The 12500-nt window shown below is 45.3% G+C and overlaps 1 protein-coding gene and 1 non-coding gene across 2 annotated transcripts in view; both read right to left on the minus strand.

Moving 5' to 3' along the window:
* Window positions 1-12500, minus strand: part of LOC123492718 (protein unc-13 homolog B-like) — a 105806-nt gene that overhangs the window by 69689 nt on the left and 23617 nt on the right. The window contains exons 10-12 of the mRNA XM_045225610.1: window positions 7591-7706; window positions 6176-6339; window positions 1234-1384 (exon numbers count right to left, since the gene is read on the minus strand). Of these exons, the coding sequence (XP_045081545.1) occupies window positions 1234-1384; window positions 6176-6339; window positions 7591-7706 (431 nt within the window). The remainder of the gene's footprint in view (window positions 1-1233; window positions 1385-6175; window positions 6340-7590; window positions 7707-12500) is intronic.
* trnae-uuc lies at window positions 22-102 on the minus strand. Its single transcript has one exon. It is a non-coding gene; the product is annotated as a tRNA-Glu (tRNA).

Raw genomic sequence — 12500 nt, forward strand, 5'->3', positions numbered from 1 at the left:
CATACTTTTTTATTTTCATACTGGCCTCCCGTGGGAATCGAACCCACAACCCTGGCGTTGAAAACGCCATGCTCTACCAACTGAGCTACCTCCCTGCAGGCCATTCCCTCCCCTACCCTGGACGACGCTGGGCCAATTGTGCGCCGCCCCATTGGTCTCCCGGTTGCGGCCGGCTACAGCAGAGCCTGGATTCGAACCAGGATCTCTAGTGGCACAGCTAGCACTGCGATGCAGTGCCTTAGACCACTGCACCACTCGGGAGTGTTGTGCCAGTAACCGAAAGGTCGCTGGTTCTAATCCCCGAGCTGACTAGGTGAAAAATCTGTCGATATGCCCTTGAGCAAGGCACTTAACCCTAATTGCTCCTGTAAGTCACTCTGGATAAGAGCATCTGCTAAAATGACAAAATATATATATATAGTCAGTAGGGTAACATGGTGTCACTAATCTGGCAACCCAGTCACTTTATAGTCAGTAGGGAACAGCAGACTCTTTTCAACCTGGCAAACCTCTATCACTATAGTCAGTAGGGAAATGCAGGATTACCAATCTGGCAACAAACTGTTACTATAGTCAGTAGGGAAATGCAGAATACCAATCTGGCAGCAAACTCTCACTATTGGCAGTAGGGAAACAGGCTGTCACCAATGTAGCAATCCACTATCACTATAGTTAGTAAGAAACAGCAAGCTCACACCAACCTCACAACCGACCATCATTATAGTCAGAAGGGAAACACAGGCTGGCTCTTACCAACCTGGCACCTCAGTAGACTCATCTCCATAGGTAGCTTATGGTAACAATAGCGAGCCCCTGAGCCTATTAGACTGAATACACATTGCCAACCAGCAGCCAGTTGCTCATAAATCACAGTCATCTGACTGCGACTTGCAGGTGGTGGAGCCAAAATGGACATCCATCTCCGTTGCAGAGGTACTACTAGTGCTGTTGGCTGGAATCCCAAGGGCCATTAAGACTGGCCTCTGGCCGAATCTGGGCTCTCTCATTTGGCTAAGACTGAGCTCGTATTCAAAACACGTCTCATAGTAGGAGTAGGATCCCCCTGTCCATAATATAGCACTGCTACTCTGAGACTCCCTGTGAATAATATGGACCTGGATATTACGCTATGGTCCTGTTGTTGTGAATCTCTCTCACAGCTTTTAAGGCTCACACACTACAGAGTTTACCAAGCAACAAATACAATAACTAAGAGGTATGTTTGCGTCTTACCCCGAAGTTGGAGGCATTGAAGCGGTCACATGCGGAGACGTTGGTGATGGCCGTAGGATGGGCGTAGAAGGCATTGATATTGGCCAACAGAGTACTCATCACAGCAGGAATACCAGACAACATGTACTTAGAGGACAGACAGGCAAAGTGACTGGAGAGAGATAGAGGGGGAGAGAGAGAGAGAGAGAGAGAGAGAGAGAGAGAGAGAGAGAGAGAGAGAGAGAGAGAGAGAGAGAGAGAGAGAGTGGGGTGGGGGGAGCGAGAGAGAGGAATGTGATGAAGAGAGAGGGAAAGAGAGAGAAAGAGAGAAAAATAATGTGTTATTTCTCCATCCGTGCGTGCATACATAGAAATGTGTATGTGTGTGACAGGACCTGAGACGTGATTGATGAGTGTACTCCTCAGTCTAACTGTCTGAGAACGGAACCTTGGAACCGCGGGGCAATTGTCACGACAACCAGGTCTTAATTTCTAGGGCTGTGGCGGTCACAAACTTTTGTCAGCCGGTGATTGTCAACCAAATAACTGTCGGTTTCACGGTAATATACCGTTAATTAACATAAATACATTTAGCATCTCCTGGCTTCCACACATAGCCTACAAGCCACTGATGCAGACCTTTGGAACATCTACATTTTAAAAAGTCCATGTAATAATCCATGTAATATAGCCTACACCTTCACAATAAATCCATTATTTATTTGAGACAGGTCAGAAGAACAGAATAGCATACTCTGAGTTGTCCTTATGTTAGGTCCTGATCTGGCTATGCTAAATGCATGTGGGCTACACTAGTTCGTTTAGCAGACAAGATTTGCTTATAATTCCATGGCATTATTTTATATTATTTTACAGTATGAAGAATACAATTGAACAAAGCTGAATAAAATATAAATATTTTCTCAAAGCGATTTGAGGGAGTGCGCACATGCGGCTATTCTGTGTTGAGCGGTTAACAAAGAAACAGGTACTCCTATATGGTTGATTTAGAGTTATTTATGTAACTTTTATTGTTCTACAAACGTTGGGCTATATGTTTAGATTTGTAATACATTCTAAGGCTGCATGATGCGACTCTAATGATGATTTGAAAAAAGCTCTGCTGTCTTTTTTGCGCAGGCTGTACACACTTCATTAGCATCTCATTCACAATTTGACAAGCACTTGATAATGCCTCAAATTTCACGGCGGCATCCCCTTTGTGGCCGTAATGCACCCTAAAGAAATCCATGCCTTTTGCTGCCAGTGGATGTTGTGCCCTTCTCCCTGAGTGCTGCACACTCTGAATCACCTCTCACTCACATGGCGCTCCATCACGTGATCAGGTCTTTCTCACAGGCTACAAGTGAAGACAGACACATTGGGGACGCGACTGCGTGCGTCCTTATCCAATTCCAAGGTGCATATTGAAGATATTGGAAGAACTGTCCACATTTACTTTTCGTCAGCCAACAAGATGAGTAGGCCTAATGAACAGCAAAAGCACTAGCCTACAGTGAGGGAAAAAAGTATTTGATCCCCTGCTGATTTTGTACGTTTGCCCACTGACAAAGAAATGATCAGTCTATAATTTTAATGGTAGGTTTATTTCAACAGTGAGAGACAGAATAACAACAACACAATTCAGAAAAAATGCATGTCAAAAATGTTATAAATTGATTTGCATTTTAATGAGGGAAATAAGTATTTGACCCCCTCTCAATCAGAAAGATTTCTGGCTCCCAGGTGTCTTTTATACAGGTAACGAGCTGAGATTAGGAGCACACTCTTAAAGGGAGTGCTCCTAATCTCAGCTTGTTACCTGTATAAAAGACACCTGTCCACAGAAGCAATCAATCAATCAGATTCCAAACTCTCCACCATGGCCAAGACCAAAGAGCTCTCCAAGGATGTCAGGGACAAGATTGTAGACCTACACAAGGCTGGAATGGGCTACAAGACCATCGCCAAGCAGCTTGGTGAGAAGGTGACAACAGTTGGTGCAATTATTCGCAAATGGAAGAAACACAAAATAACTGTCAATCTCCCTCGGCTTGGGGCTCCATGCAAGATCTCACCTCGTGGAGTTGCAATGATCATGAGAACGGTGAGGAATCAGCCCAGAACTACACAGGAGGATCTTGTCAATGATCTGAAGGCAGCTGGGACCATAGTCACCAAGGAAACAATTGGTAACACACGACGCCGTGAAGGACTGAAATCCTGCAGCGCCCGCAAGGTCCCACTGCTCAAGAAAGCACATATACAGGGCCGTCTGAAGTTTGCCAATGAACATCTGAATGATTCAGAGGAGAACTGGGTGAAAGTGTTGTGGTCAGATGAGACCAAAATCGAGCTCTTTGACATCAACTTAACTCGCCGTGTTTGGAGGAGGAAGAATGCTGCCTATGACCCCAAGAACACCATCCCCACCATCAAACATGGAGGTGGAAACATTATGCTTTGGGGGTGTTTTTGTGCTAAGGGGACAGGACAACTTCACCGCATCAAAGGGACGATGGACGGGGCCATGTACTGTTAAATCTTGGGTGAGAACCTCCTTCCCTCAGCCAGGGCATTGCAAATGGGTCGTGGATGGGTATTCCAGCATGACAATGACCCAAAATACACGGCCAAGGCAACAAAGGAGTGGCTCAAGAAGAAGCACATTAAGATCCTGGAGTGGCCTAGCCAGTCTCCAGACCTTAATCCCATAGAAAATCTGTGGAGGGAGCTGAAGGTTGGAGTTGCCAAATGTCAGGCTCGAAACCTTAATGACTTGGAGAAGATCTGCAAAGAGGAGCGGAACATAATCCCTCCTGAGATGTGTGCAAACCTGGTGGCCAACTACAAGAAACGTCTGACCTCTGTGATTGCCAACAAGGGTTTTGCCACCAAGTACTAAGTCATGTTTTGCAGATGGGTCAATTACTTATTTCCCTCATTAAAATGCAAATCAATTTTTTACATTTTTGATATGCGTTTTTCTGGATTTTTTGTTGTTGTTATTCTGTCTCTCACTGTTCAAATAAACCTACCATTAAAATGATAGACTGATCATGTCTTTGTCAGTGGGCAAATGTACAATATCAGCAGGGGATCAAATACTTTCTTTCCTCACTCTATGTCAATCTAAAAAAGTTGCTTGAAAAGGCACAAGCTCTGCTTTGTTTTTTGCGCAGGCTGTACACACTTCATCAGTCTCGCATTCACAATTTGACAAGCACTTGATAATGCCTCGAATTTCACGGCGGCATCCCCTTTGTGGCCGTAATGCACAAATAATCCATGCCTTTTGCTGCCAGTGGACGTTGTGCCCTTCTCCCTGAGTGCTGCACACTCCGAATCACCTCTCACTCACATGGCTCTCCGTTAAGTGATCAGGTCTTTCTCACAGGCTACAAGTGAAGACAGACACATTGGGGACGCAACTGCGCACGTCCTTATCCAATTCCGAGGTGCAGATTGAAGATATTGGAAGAACTGTCCACATTTACTTTTCGTCAGCCAACAAGATGAGTAGGCCTAACGAACAGCAAAAGCACTAGCCTATGTCAATCTACTTTCCCCGATAGTACAAAAGTCAACCTATTATATTCTGTGCCAGAAATAAATATTCCAAACATAGTCTGGGACAGTTGTGGGATGCAATAGATCCCAAATTAATACAACCAATAGCATCAAAAACATATTTGATGCAATGTGGCTGACGCAACAGATGAGAACGTTTAGCTTAAAACGTTGATAAACTATTAAGCTATTTCTTCACATTATAAGTGCAGCAATGCGCACATGGTAGTAGGCTAATGTTCCATTAGCGGGAAAACACCATTATCAAAAGAGACCGCAAATACGATTATGCATGTAATGCTTTTATTATAAAGGTGCGTTTATATGGTGAAAAGTATCTTCCCCAAACTTGAAGCTCACGCGCTGCTTATGTATGCCAGTTAGGCTCTACACCCCTTGTAAAATGGATTAATGTGCTTAATTTTAAGAAGTTATTTGGCCACTTTGTGATGCAAACCTTATGAAAACATATAGGCCTATGGGCTAGGCTACATGAGGTGTGCGACTATGATTAGAAAAAGTCACACAAAAAAGGCAGTTTCTTATGCTAGGCATCATTCACAAGCGATAATATATAGTTCACGAGTGATAGGCTAATATTGTCACCCATCAGACTATTCTTGATTTAATCTTGTCTTTACATATACTAAATAATATATGTGTGAAATTTGTTTTGATTTAGAATGGACCATTATCATGTACCTGACTCGAAACAGGGGCGGCAGCAGGAAAAAATACATGTCATCTATGCACTTAAATGGCGAATGGGGTACGCTTTTCCCCGTGGTTTATTTTCATGCCAGCCAGGTAGGCTATACTGCTGTTGTAAAGATAAACAATGTGCTTAATATTAGAAAAGTTGAGAAATAAATATAGTAGGCCTAGCCTATAGAAAGCTGATGGGATCCTCCTCTTTTTAATAGAGGCCATCACTCTGTTTTCTCACACAATTGCACAGCCTATGGAAATGTTGCGCAACATGAGCTCATGGGCTCTCATGAAGCGTTTGATTAGATTTTCGTTCACATTTGCATTGATGTCAGCATGATTAGAGATAGAGTGCTGAGTACCAGGCAGTTAGCAAGTTTGTTAGGCTACTAATGACCATCAGCAGCATCAGAGCTTGGAGAAGCCTAGTTACCGTGACTAAACGGTCACGTGGAATTTGACTGCCATCATGACTCATGACTGCCGGTGTGGCGGTAATACGGTCACCGCAACAGCCCTATTCATTTCTCATTAAAAGATAAACCAATCTGCATGGGGCTCATGACTGCACATATGCACCTGCACACGCACACACACACACACACACACACACACACACACACACACATACATACACACATACACACAACATACACACACACACACACAAAGTTCTTGGACTCACGTCATGGCCTGGTAGATGGCCTCGATGCCGTAGCGCATGGCGAACTCATCTACAATATCCTGATGCACCTCATCAAAGTAGACCTTCCACGCATCCTCTCCATAGGCAACAGGCACCTTCACTACCCCCTGACCAACCACGTCAGTAGAGTAATGGAATATGTTCTAGAGAGGGGGAGAGAGGAGGGAGAGAGAGAGGAGGGAGAGAGAGGAGGGAGAGAGAGAGGAGGGAGAGAGAGACGAGGGAGAGAGAGGAGGGGGGAGAGAGGAGGGAGAGAGAGAGGAGGGGGGAGAGGAGGGAGAGAGGAGGGAGAGAGAGACGAGGGGGGAGAGAGGAGGGAGAGAGAGACGAGGGAGAGAGAGGAGGGAGAGAGAGAGGAGGGAGAGAGAGACGAGGGGGGGAGAGAGACGAGGGAGAGAGAGACGAGGAGAGAGAGGAGGGGGAGAGAGAGGGAGAGAGAGAGGAGGGGGGAGAGGAGGGAGAGAGGAGGGAGAGAGAGACGAGGGGGGAGAGAGGAGGGAGAGAGAGACGAGGGAGGAGAGAGAGAGAGACGAGGGAGAGAGAGACGAGGGGGGAGAGAGGAGGGAGAGAGAGACGAGGGAGGAGAGAGAGAGGAGGGAGAGAGAGACGAGGGAGAGAGAGACAAGGGGGAGAGAGGAGGGGGAGAGAGGAGGGAGAGAGAGAGGAGGGGGGAGAGAGGAGGGAGAGAGGAGGGAGAGAGAGACGAGGGGGAGAGAGAGAGGAGGGACAGAGAGACGAGGGAGAGAGAGACGAGGGGGAGAGAGGAGGAGAGAGAGACGAGGAGGAGAGAGAGAGGAGGGAGAGAGAGACGAGGAGAGAGAGACGAGGGGGAGAGAGGAGGGGGAGAGAGGAGGGAGAGAGAGAGGAGGGGGAGAGAGGAGGGAGAGAGAGAGGAGGGAGAGGGAGATGAGGGAGAGAGAGAGAGAGGAGGGGGGAGAGAGGAGGGAGAGAGAAGGGGGAGAGAGAGAGGAAGGAGAAAGAGAGGAGGGGAGAGATGAGGGAGAGAGAGAGGAGGGAGAGAGAGAAGAGGGAGAGAGAGAAGAGGGAGAGAGAGAGGAGGGAGAGAGAGGGGGGAGAGAGGAGGGGGAGAGAGGAGGGGGGAGAGAGGAGGGAGAGAGAGAGGAGGGAGAGAGAGAGGAGGGAGAGAGGAGGGAGGGAGAGAGAAAATGTGTTTTGTTTCTATGCTTTCTGTAGTCACTTTTGTGTGTATATAAACAATTTATACTATATATTGTATATATGCAATGTGGTATGGTATGTGTTACCTCGTGCAGGCTGGTGTACTGAGCATGGTATAATATGTGTTACCTCGTGCAGGCTGGTGTACTGAGCTTAGTATAATATGTGTTACCTCGTGCAGGCTGGTGTACTGAGCTTGGTATAATATGTGTTACCTCGTGCAGGCTGGTGTACTGAGCGTGGTACGGCGCTACTTTCTCCTCCCCTTCAATCTCCACACTGATCTGTAGCCTGATGGCCCCAGACACTGCTGACTTATCAGTCCTCTTCTCTGTAGGGAGAGACACAAATACACACCCTCACTAACCATAACCCAGACACTGCTGACTCATCAGTCCTCTTCTCTGTAGGGAGACAGACAGATCCACAACGTCAGAGACAGACAGACAGATCCGCACCATCATAGACAGACAGACAGACAGATCCACAATGTCAGAGACAGACAGACAGATCCACACCATCAGAGACAGACAGACAGACAGACAGATCCACACCGTCAGAGACAGACAGACAGACAGACAGACAGACAGACAGACAGACAGACAGACAGACAGACAGACAGACAGACAGGCAAAACATATGGCTATGCAAGGACACAATCACGGGAGGGAGAGAAAGAACCAGTTAGACAGCGAGTCTACAGTAAAAAAAAAAAATATGATTGGTGTGGTGCTTAGAGGTCTTTAACAATATTTCTCTCAAATATTTCCCTCTCTCCCTCCCTCAGCCACCCAAGGCAGATGCTTCTGAATATTCATCAGTGGAGATGACGCTACTGGCTCCCCTTAGATTCCAGCGTGTTATCAATATGTTAAACTGCTGCTGCTGCCAATCAGAGTGCTCTGTCTGGTCTCAGCTCATGAATATTCAGAGAAGAAGAGGAGAGAGAGAGAGAGAGAGAGAGAGAGAGAGAGAGAGAGAGAGAGAGAGAGAGAGAGAGAGAGAGAGAGAGAGAGAGAGAGAGAGAGAGAGAGAGAGGAAGAGGAGAGAGAGAGAGGAAGAGGAGAGAGAGAGAGCGAGAGAGCGAGAGAGAGAGAGAGAGAGAGGAAGAGGAGAGAGAGAGGAAGAAAGACAGAGAGAGAGAGAGAGAGAGAGAGAGAGAGAGAGAGAGAGAGAGAGAGAGAGAGAGAGAGAGAGAGAGAGAGAGAGAGAGAGTCTGTATAACACAACTAAGCAACAAAAAGCCCAAAGGGGAGACTGGCCTGGCTAGTAGATAATCGCTGCATCAGTGTGAGTGAATGAGGTACACTTCCGTTCAAAAGTTTGGGTCATTTAGAAATGTCCTTGTTTTTGAAAGAAAGCATTTTTTTGTCCATTAAAATAACATCAAATTGATCAGAAAGACAGTGTAGACATTATTATTATTATTGTAAATGGCTATTGTAGCTGGAAACGGCTGATTTTTAATGCAATATCTACATAGGCGTACAGAGGCCAATTATCAGCAACCATCAGTCCTGTGTTCCAATTACATTTACATTTGAGTCATTTAGCAGACGCTCTTATCCAGAGCAACTTACAGTTAGAGGAATCGAACCCACAACCCTGGCGTTGCAAACGCCATGCTCTATCAACTGAGCTACATCCCTGCCGGCCATTCCCTCCTTCCCATCCCTCCCGGCCATCCTGGACGACGCTGGGCCAATTGTGCACCGCCCATGAGTCTCCCGGTCGTGGCCGGCTGCGAAAGAGCCTGGATTCGAACCAGGATCTCTATGGCACAGTTAGCACTGCGATGCAGTGCCTTAGACCACTGCGCCACTCAGGAGTACAATGGCACGTTGTGTTTGCTAATCCAAATTCATCATTTGAAAAGGCTAATTGATCATTAGAAAACCATTTTGCAATGATGTTAGCACAGCTGAAAACTGTTGTGCTGATTAAAGAAGCAATAAAATTGGCCTTCTTGAGACTAGTTGAGTATCTGGAGCATCAGCAATTGTGGGTTCGATTACAGGCTCAAAATGGCCAGAAACAAATAACTTTCTTCTGAAACTCGTCAGCCTATTCTTGTTCTGAGAAATGAAAGCTATTCCATGCGAGAAATTGGCAAGAAACTGAAGATCTCGTACAACGCTGTGTCGTAGCCGGCCGCGACTGGGAGACATGGGGCGGCGCACAATTGGCCCAGCGTCGTCCAAGGTAGGGGAGGGTTTGGCCGGCAGGGATGGCGTTTGCAATGCCAGGGTTGTGGGTTCGATTCCCATGGGGGGCCAGTATGAAAAAAAAAATAATGTATGCACTCACTAACTGTAAGTCGCTCTGGATAAGAGCGTCTGCTAAATGACTAAAATGTAAATGTACTACTCCCTTCACAGAACAGCGCAAACTGGCTCTAACCAGAATAGAAAGAGGAGTGGGAGGCCCCGGTGCACAACTGAGCAAGAGGACAAATACATTAGAGTGTCTAGTTTGAGAAACAGGCACCTAACAAGTAGTCTCAAGAAGGCCAGTTTTATTGCTTCTTTAATCAGCACAACAGTTTTCAGCTGTGCTAACTGTTGTACTGTGGCTTACTTTAATGTATGACTGTTATTTATCCAATCACCTTACTCTGTTTAATTGTCACTCGATTAAATTAATCATGTAACAATTAACTCATTAGGAATTTGGGGCACCCACGGAATAAGTCGTTTAACGAGTTACCATCTCCCGTATTAAACACTTAGAAGATATATATGTTATATATATCGATAACAGTCACTCATCAAATAATTACCTTTCATCCGTCTCATTCTGAACGTCGCATAATCCTTGAACCTGCAAGAACCCTAACCTTATTGATGACTCAGCAATACACAAATTGGCTTAATTATTTATTTACTAACTAAATAATAACACAATACAAACACACATAGGTTATTGATTACTAACGTAATACAATGAAAACAGGACCCTAGTGGACTGGACTAACATTCGCATGACTGCTTGGGTAGAAGGAGGGTCAGAATGGAAGGGAGAGAGAGATTCAAACTATCGTGGTTACTTTGGAGACTATGCTCACAGTAATCATAATACTTATGCACCCTAATAACGCTCATTCGGATTAGAAATGCAACATGTATTTACGTGTAGCTGTCCTCGATAGTTGAGTTGATGATGTAGGACTCTGGTTTGCCCACCAAAGATCTCAATGTCCTTGGTAGAGTTTCTGATCGTAGTGGTGGTTAGAATGGATACTTCAGATATACCATCGGTTGTCTGAGAGGGATTGTCCTTGCCACTTTGTGTCTTTAGTGAAAGTTCTCTAGACGACTATACATGCCAGCTGCAGACTGAGATGATAAGGTCTAGTGCATTGTATTCTTCTTCACCTCGTGTAGAGGTTGAGAGTTTCAGAGTTTCTCCATTTCAAACGTGTGGACTAACGTCTCACGTTTTATGGTCTTTCTAGTCTAACCATTTTGTAACATGTAGCTTCACGCTTCACGCTTCTTGGTCTTGTAGAGTGTCAACCATTTTAAGCCTTGGGGCTTACTGGTCTGGTAGAAATTCAACCATTTGCAATGTTTGGCTCACGCTTCACGTCTGCTGGTCTAAAGATTGATTTGTTTTTCAAGGCTTTTTATGCACTCTGGGTAAAAGGGGCGTTCCATCATGTTTGTGCTCATCTGGGCGTGGCCACTGACCAGGGGCGGTGTGTTCATTAGGGCGATATGGGCGACGCACTGCCAAACGGGAAAAGGAAGGGATTTTTTTCTAATCAATTATATCACGGCAACAGTAGTTATCAGTGTTCTAATCTAGACGTCTGATCTGCCACTAAATGTCCAATCAGGCTAAAGTCGTGCTTCAAATGGCCCCGCCCCTTTTGGGGCGATTTCAGTCAGGTTGAAAATCGCCCAGGAGTCTCTCATAGACTATCATGTAAAATCTTTTTTTTTTCAAATATCAGAGCTTTCAATACAATCTCTATGGGTTCCGGGGAGGGCTTGCACTTACGCGCGTCATCATACGTAACATAAGTAACCATGAACATAACTAAGAAAAGAGCGGGTAGCAGCGTCAATCAATTCACGTACAACTGTCAAGATGGCTAGCTTTGCGAGGCAAAAGATGAAACTGAGGGCTCCACCAACCCTGGTATTTTTCTTGGACTTGTCAACTTTGTGGCACAATTAGATGAGGTGTTTGATGACCATCTTAAAAATGCTAAAGTTTTCAAGGGCACATCAAAGTCCATTCAAAACGAGCTACTGGAGTGTATGCTAGCGGTCATGAGGGAACATATTGTGGAGGAGGTGAAGTCGGCGAACTTCGTAGCTATCCAAGCTGACGAGACCACGGACGTTTCTACACAGACACAGCTGGTGCTTGTGCTGAGGTACATAGATAGCAACCACAAAGTGCAGGAGCGCTTTTTTGAGTTCCTTCCCATCTCGGAATCAACCTCAGTCTCAATCGCCAGTGTGCTTTTGGAGAGACTGAACGGTCTTTTTGTCGACTGACGAGAAAGTCAAACTCATTGCGCAAGCTTCACGATGGAGCCAGTGTGATGAGGGGAGAGAAGGCTGGTGTGCAGCAAAAGGTGCGTGAGCATTTCAAGAATGCCCATTACGTGCATTGCTATGCGCATCAGCTGAATTTGATCATGCAGCAAGCTAGAACAGTTTCAGTACAAGTAATGTAGCCTCTCTCTCTCTTTGTCCCTCCCTGTCTGTCTCTTTAACACACACACGCCCAAATCAGTTCACAGTTGATGTTGTTTAAAATAGTTATTTTTCATTTTAAAAAAAGTAAAAAAAAAAAATAATCTGTTCATGTTCATTTTTACAAATCTATACAATTGGCCAGAATATGGTTGTTCATATTTACAAATCTATACAATTGGCCAGAATATGGTTGTTCATTTTACAAAGCCATACAGATAGCTGTGTTTACCTTTTCTAGAAATTATTTTCAAATTCTGTTTTCAGGCAAAATGTCTATCACTGTTCATTTTCACAAATCTATACAAGAGGGCAGAATATGGAAGTCTATAAAAATTTCTTATTACCAATAACTTGCATCCATGTTTTCAGTAGCCTCTATCAAAAGCTCCTGCTTGCTTGTTGTGAATTATGCT

This window comes from Coregonus clupeaformis, chromosome 16 (genome assembly GCF_020615455.1).
Source record: "Coregonus clupeaformis isolate EN_2021a chromosome 16, ASM2061545v1, whole genome shotgun sequence".
NCBI classification, from domain to species: Eukaryota; Metazoa; Chordata; class Actinopteri; order Salmoniformes; family Salmonidae; genus Coregonus; species Coregonus clupeaformis.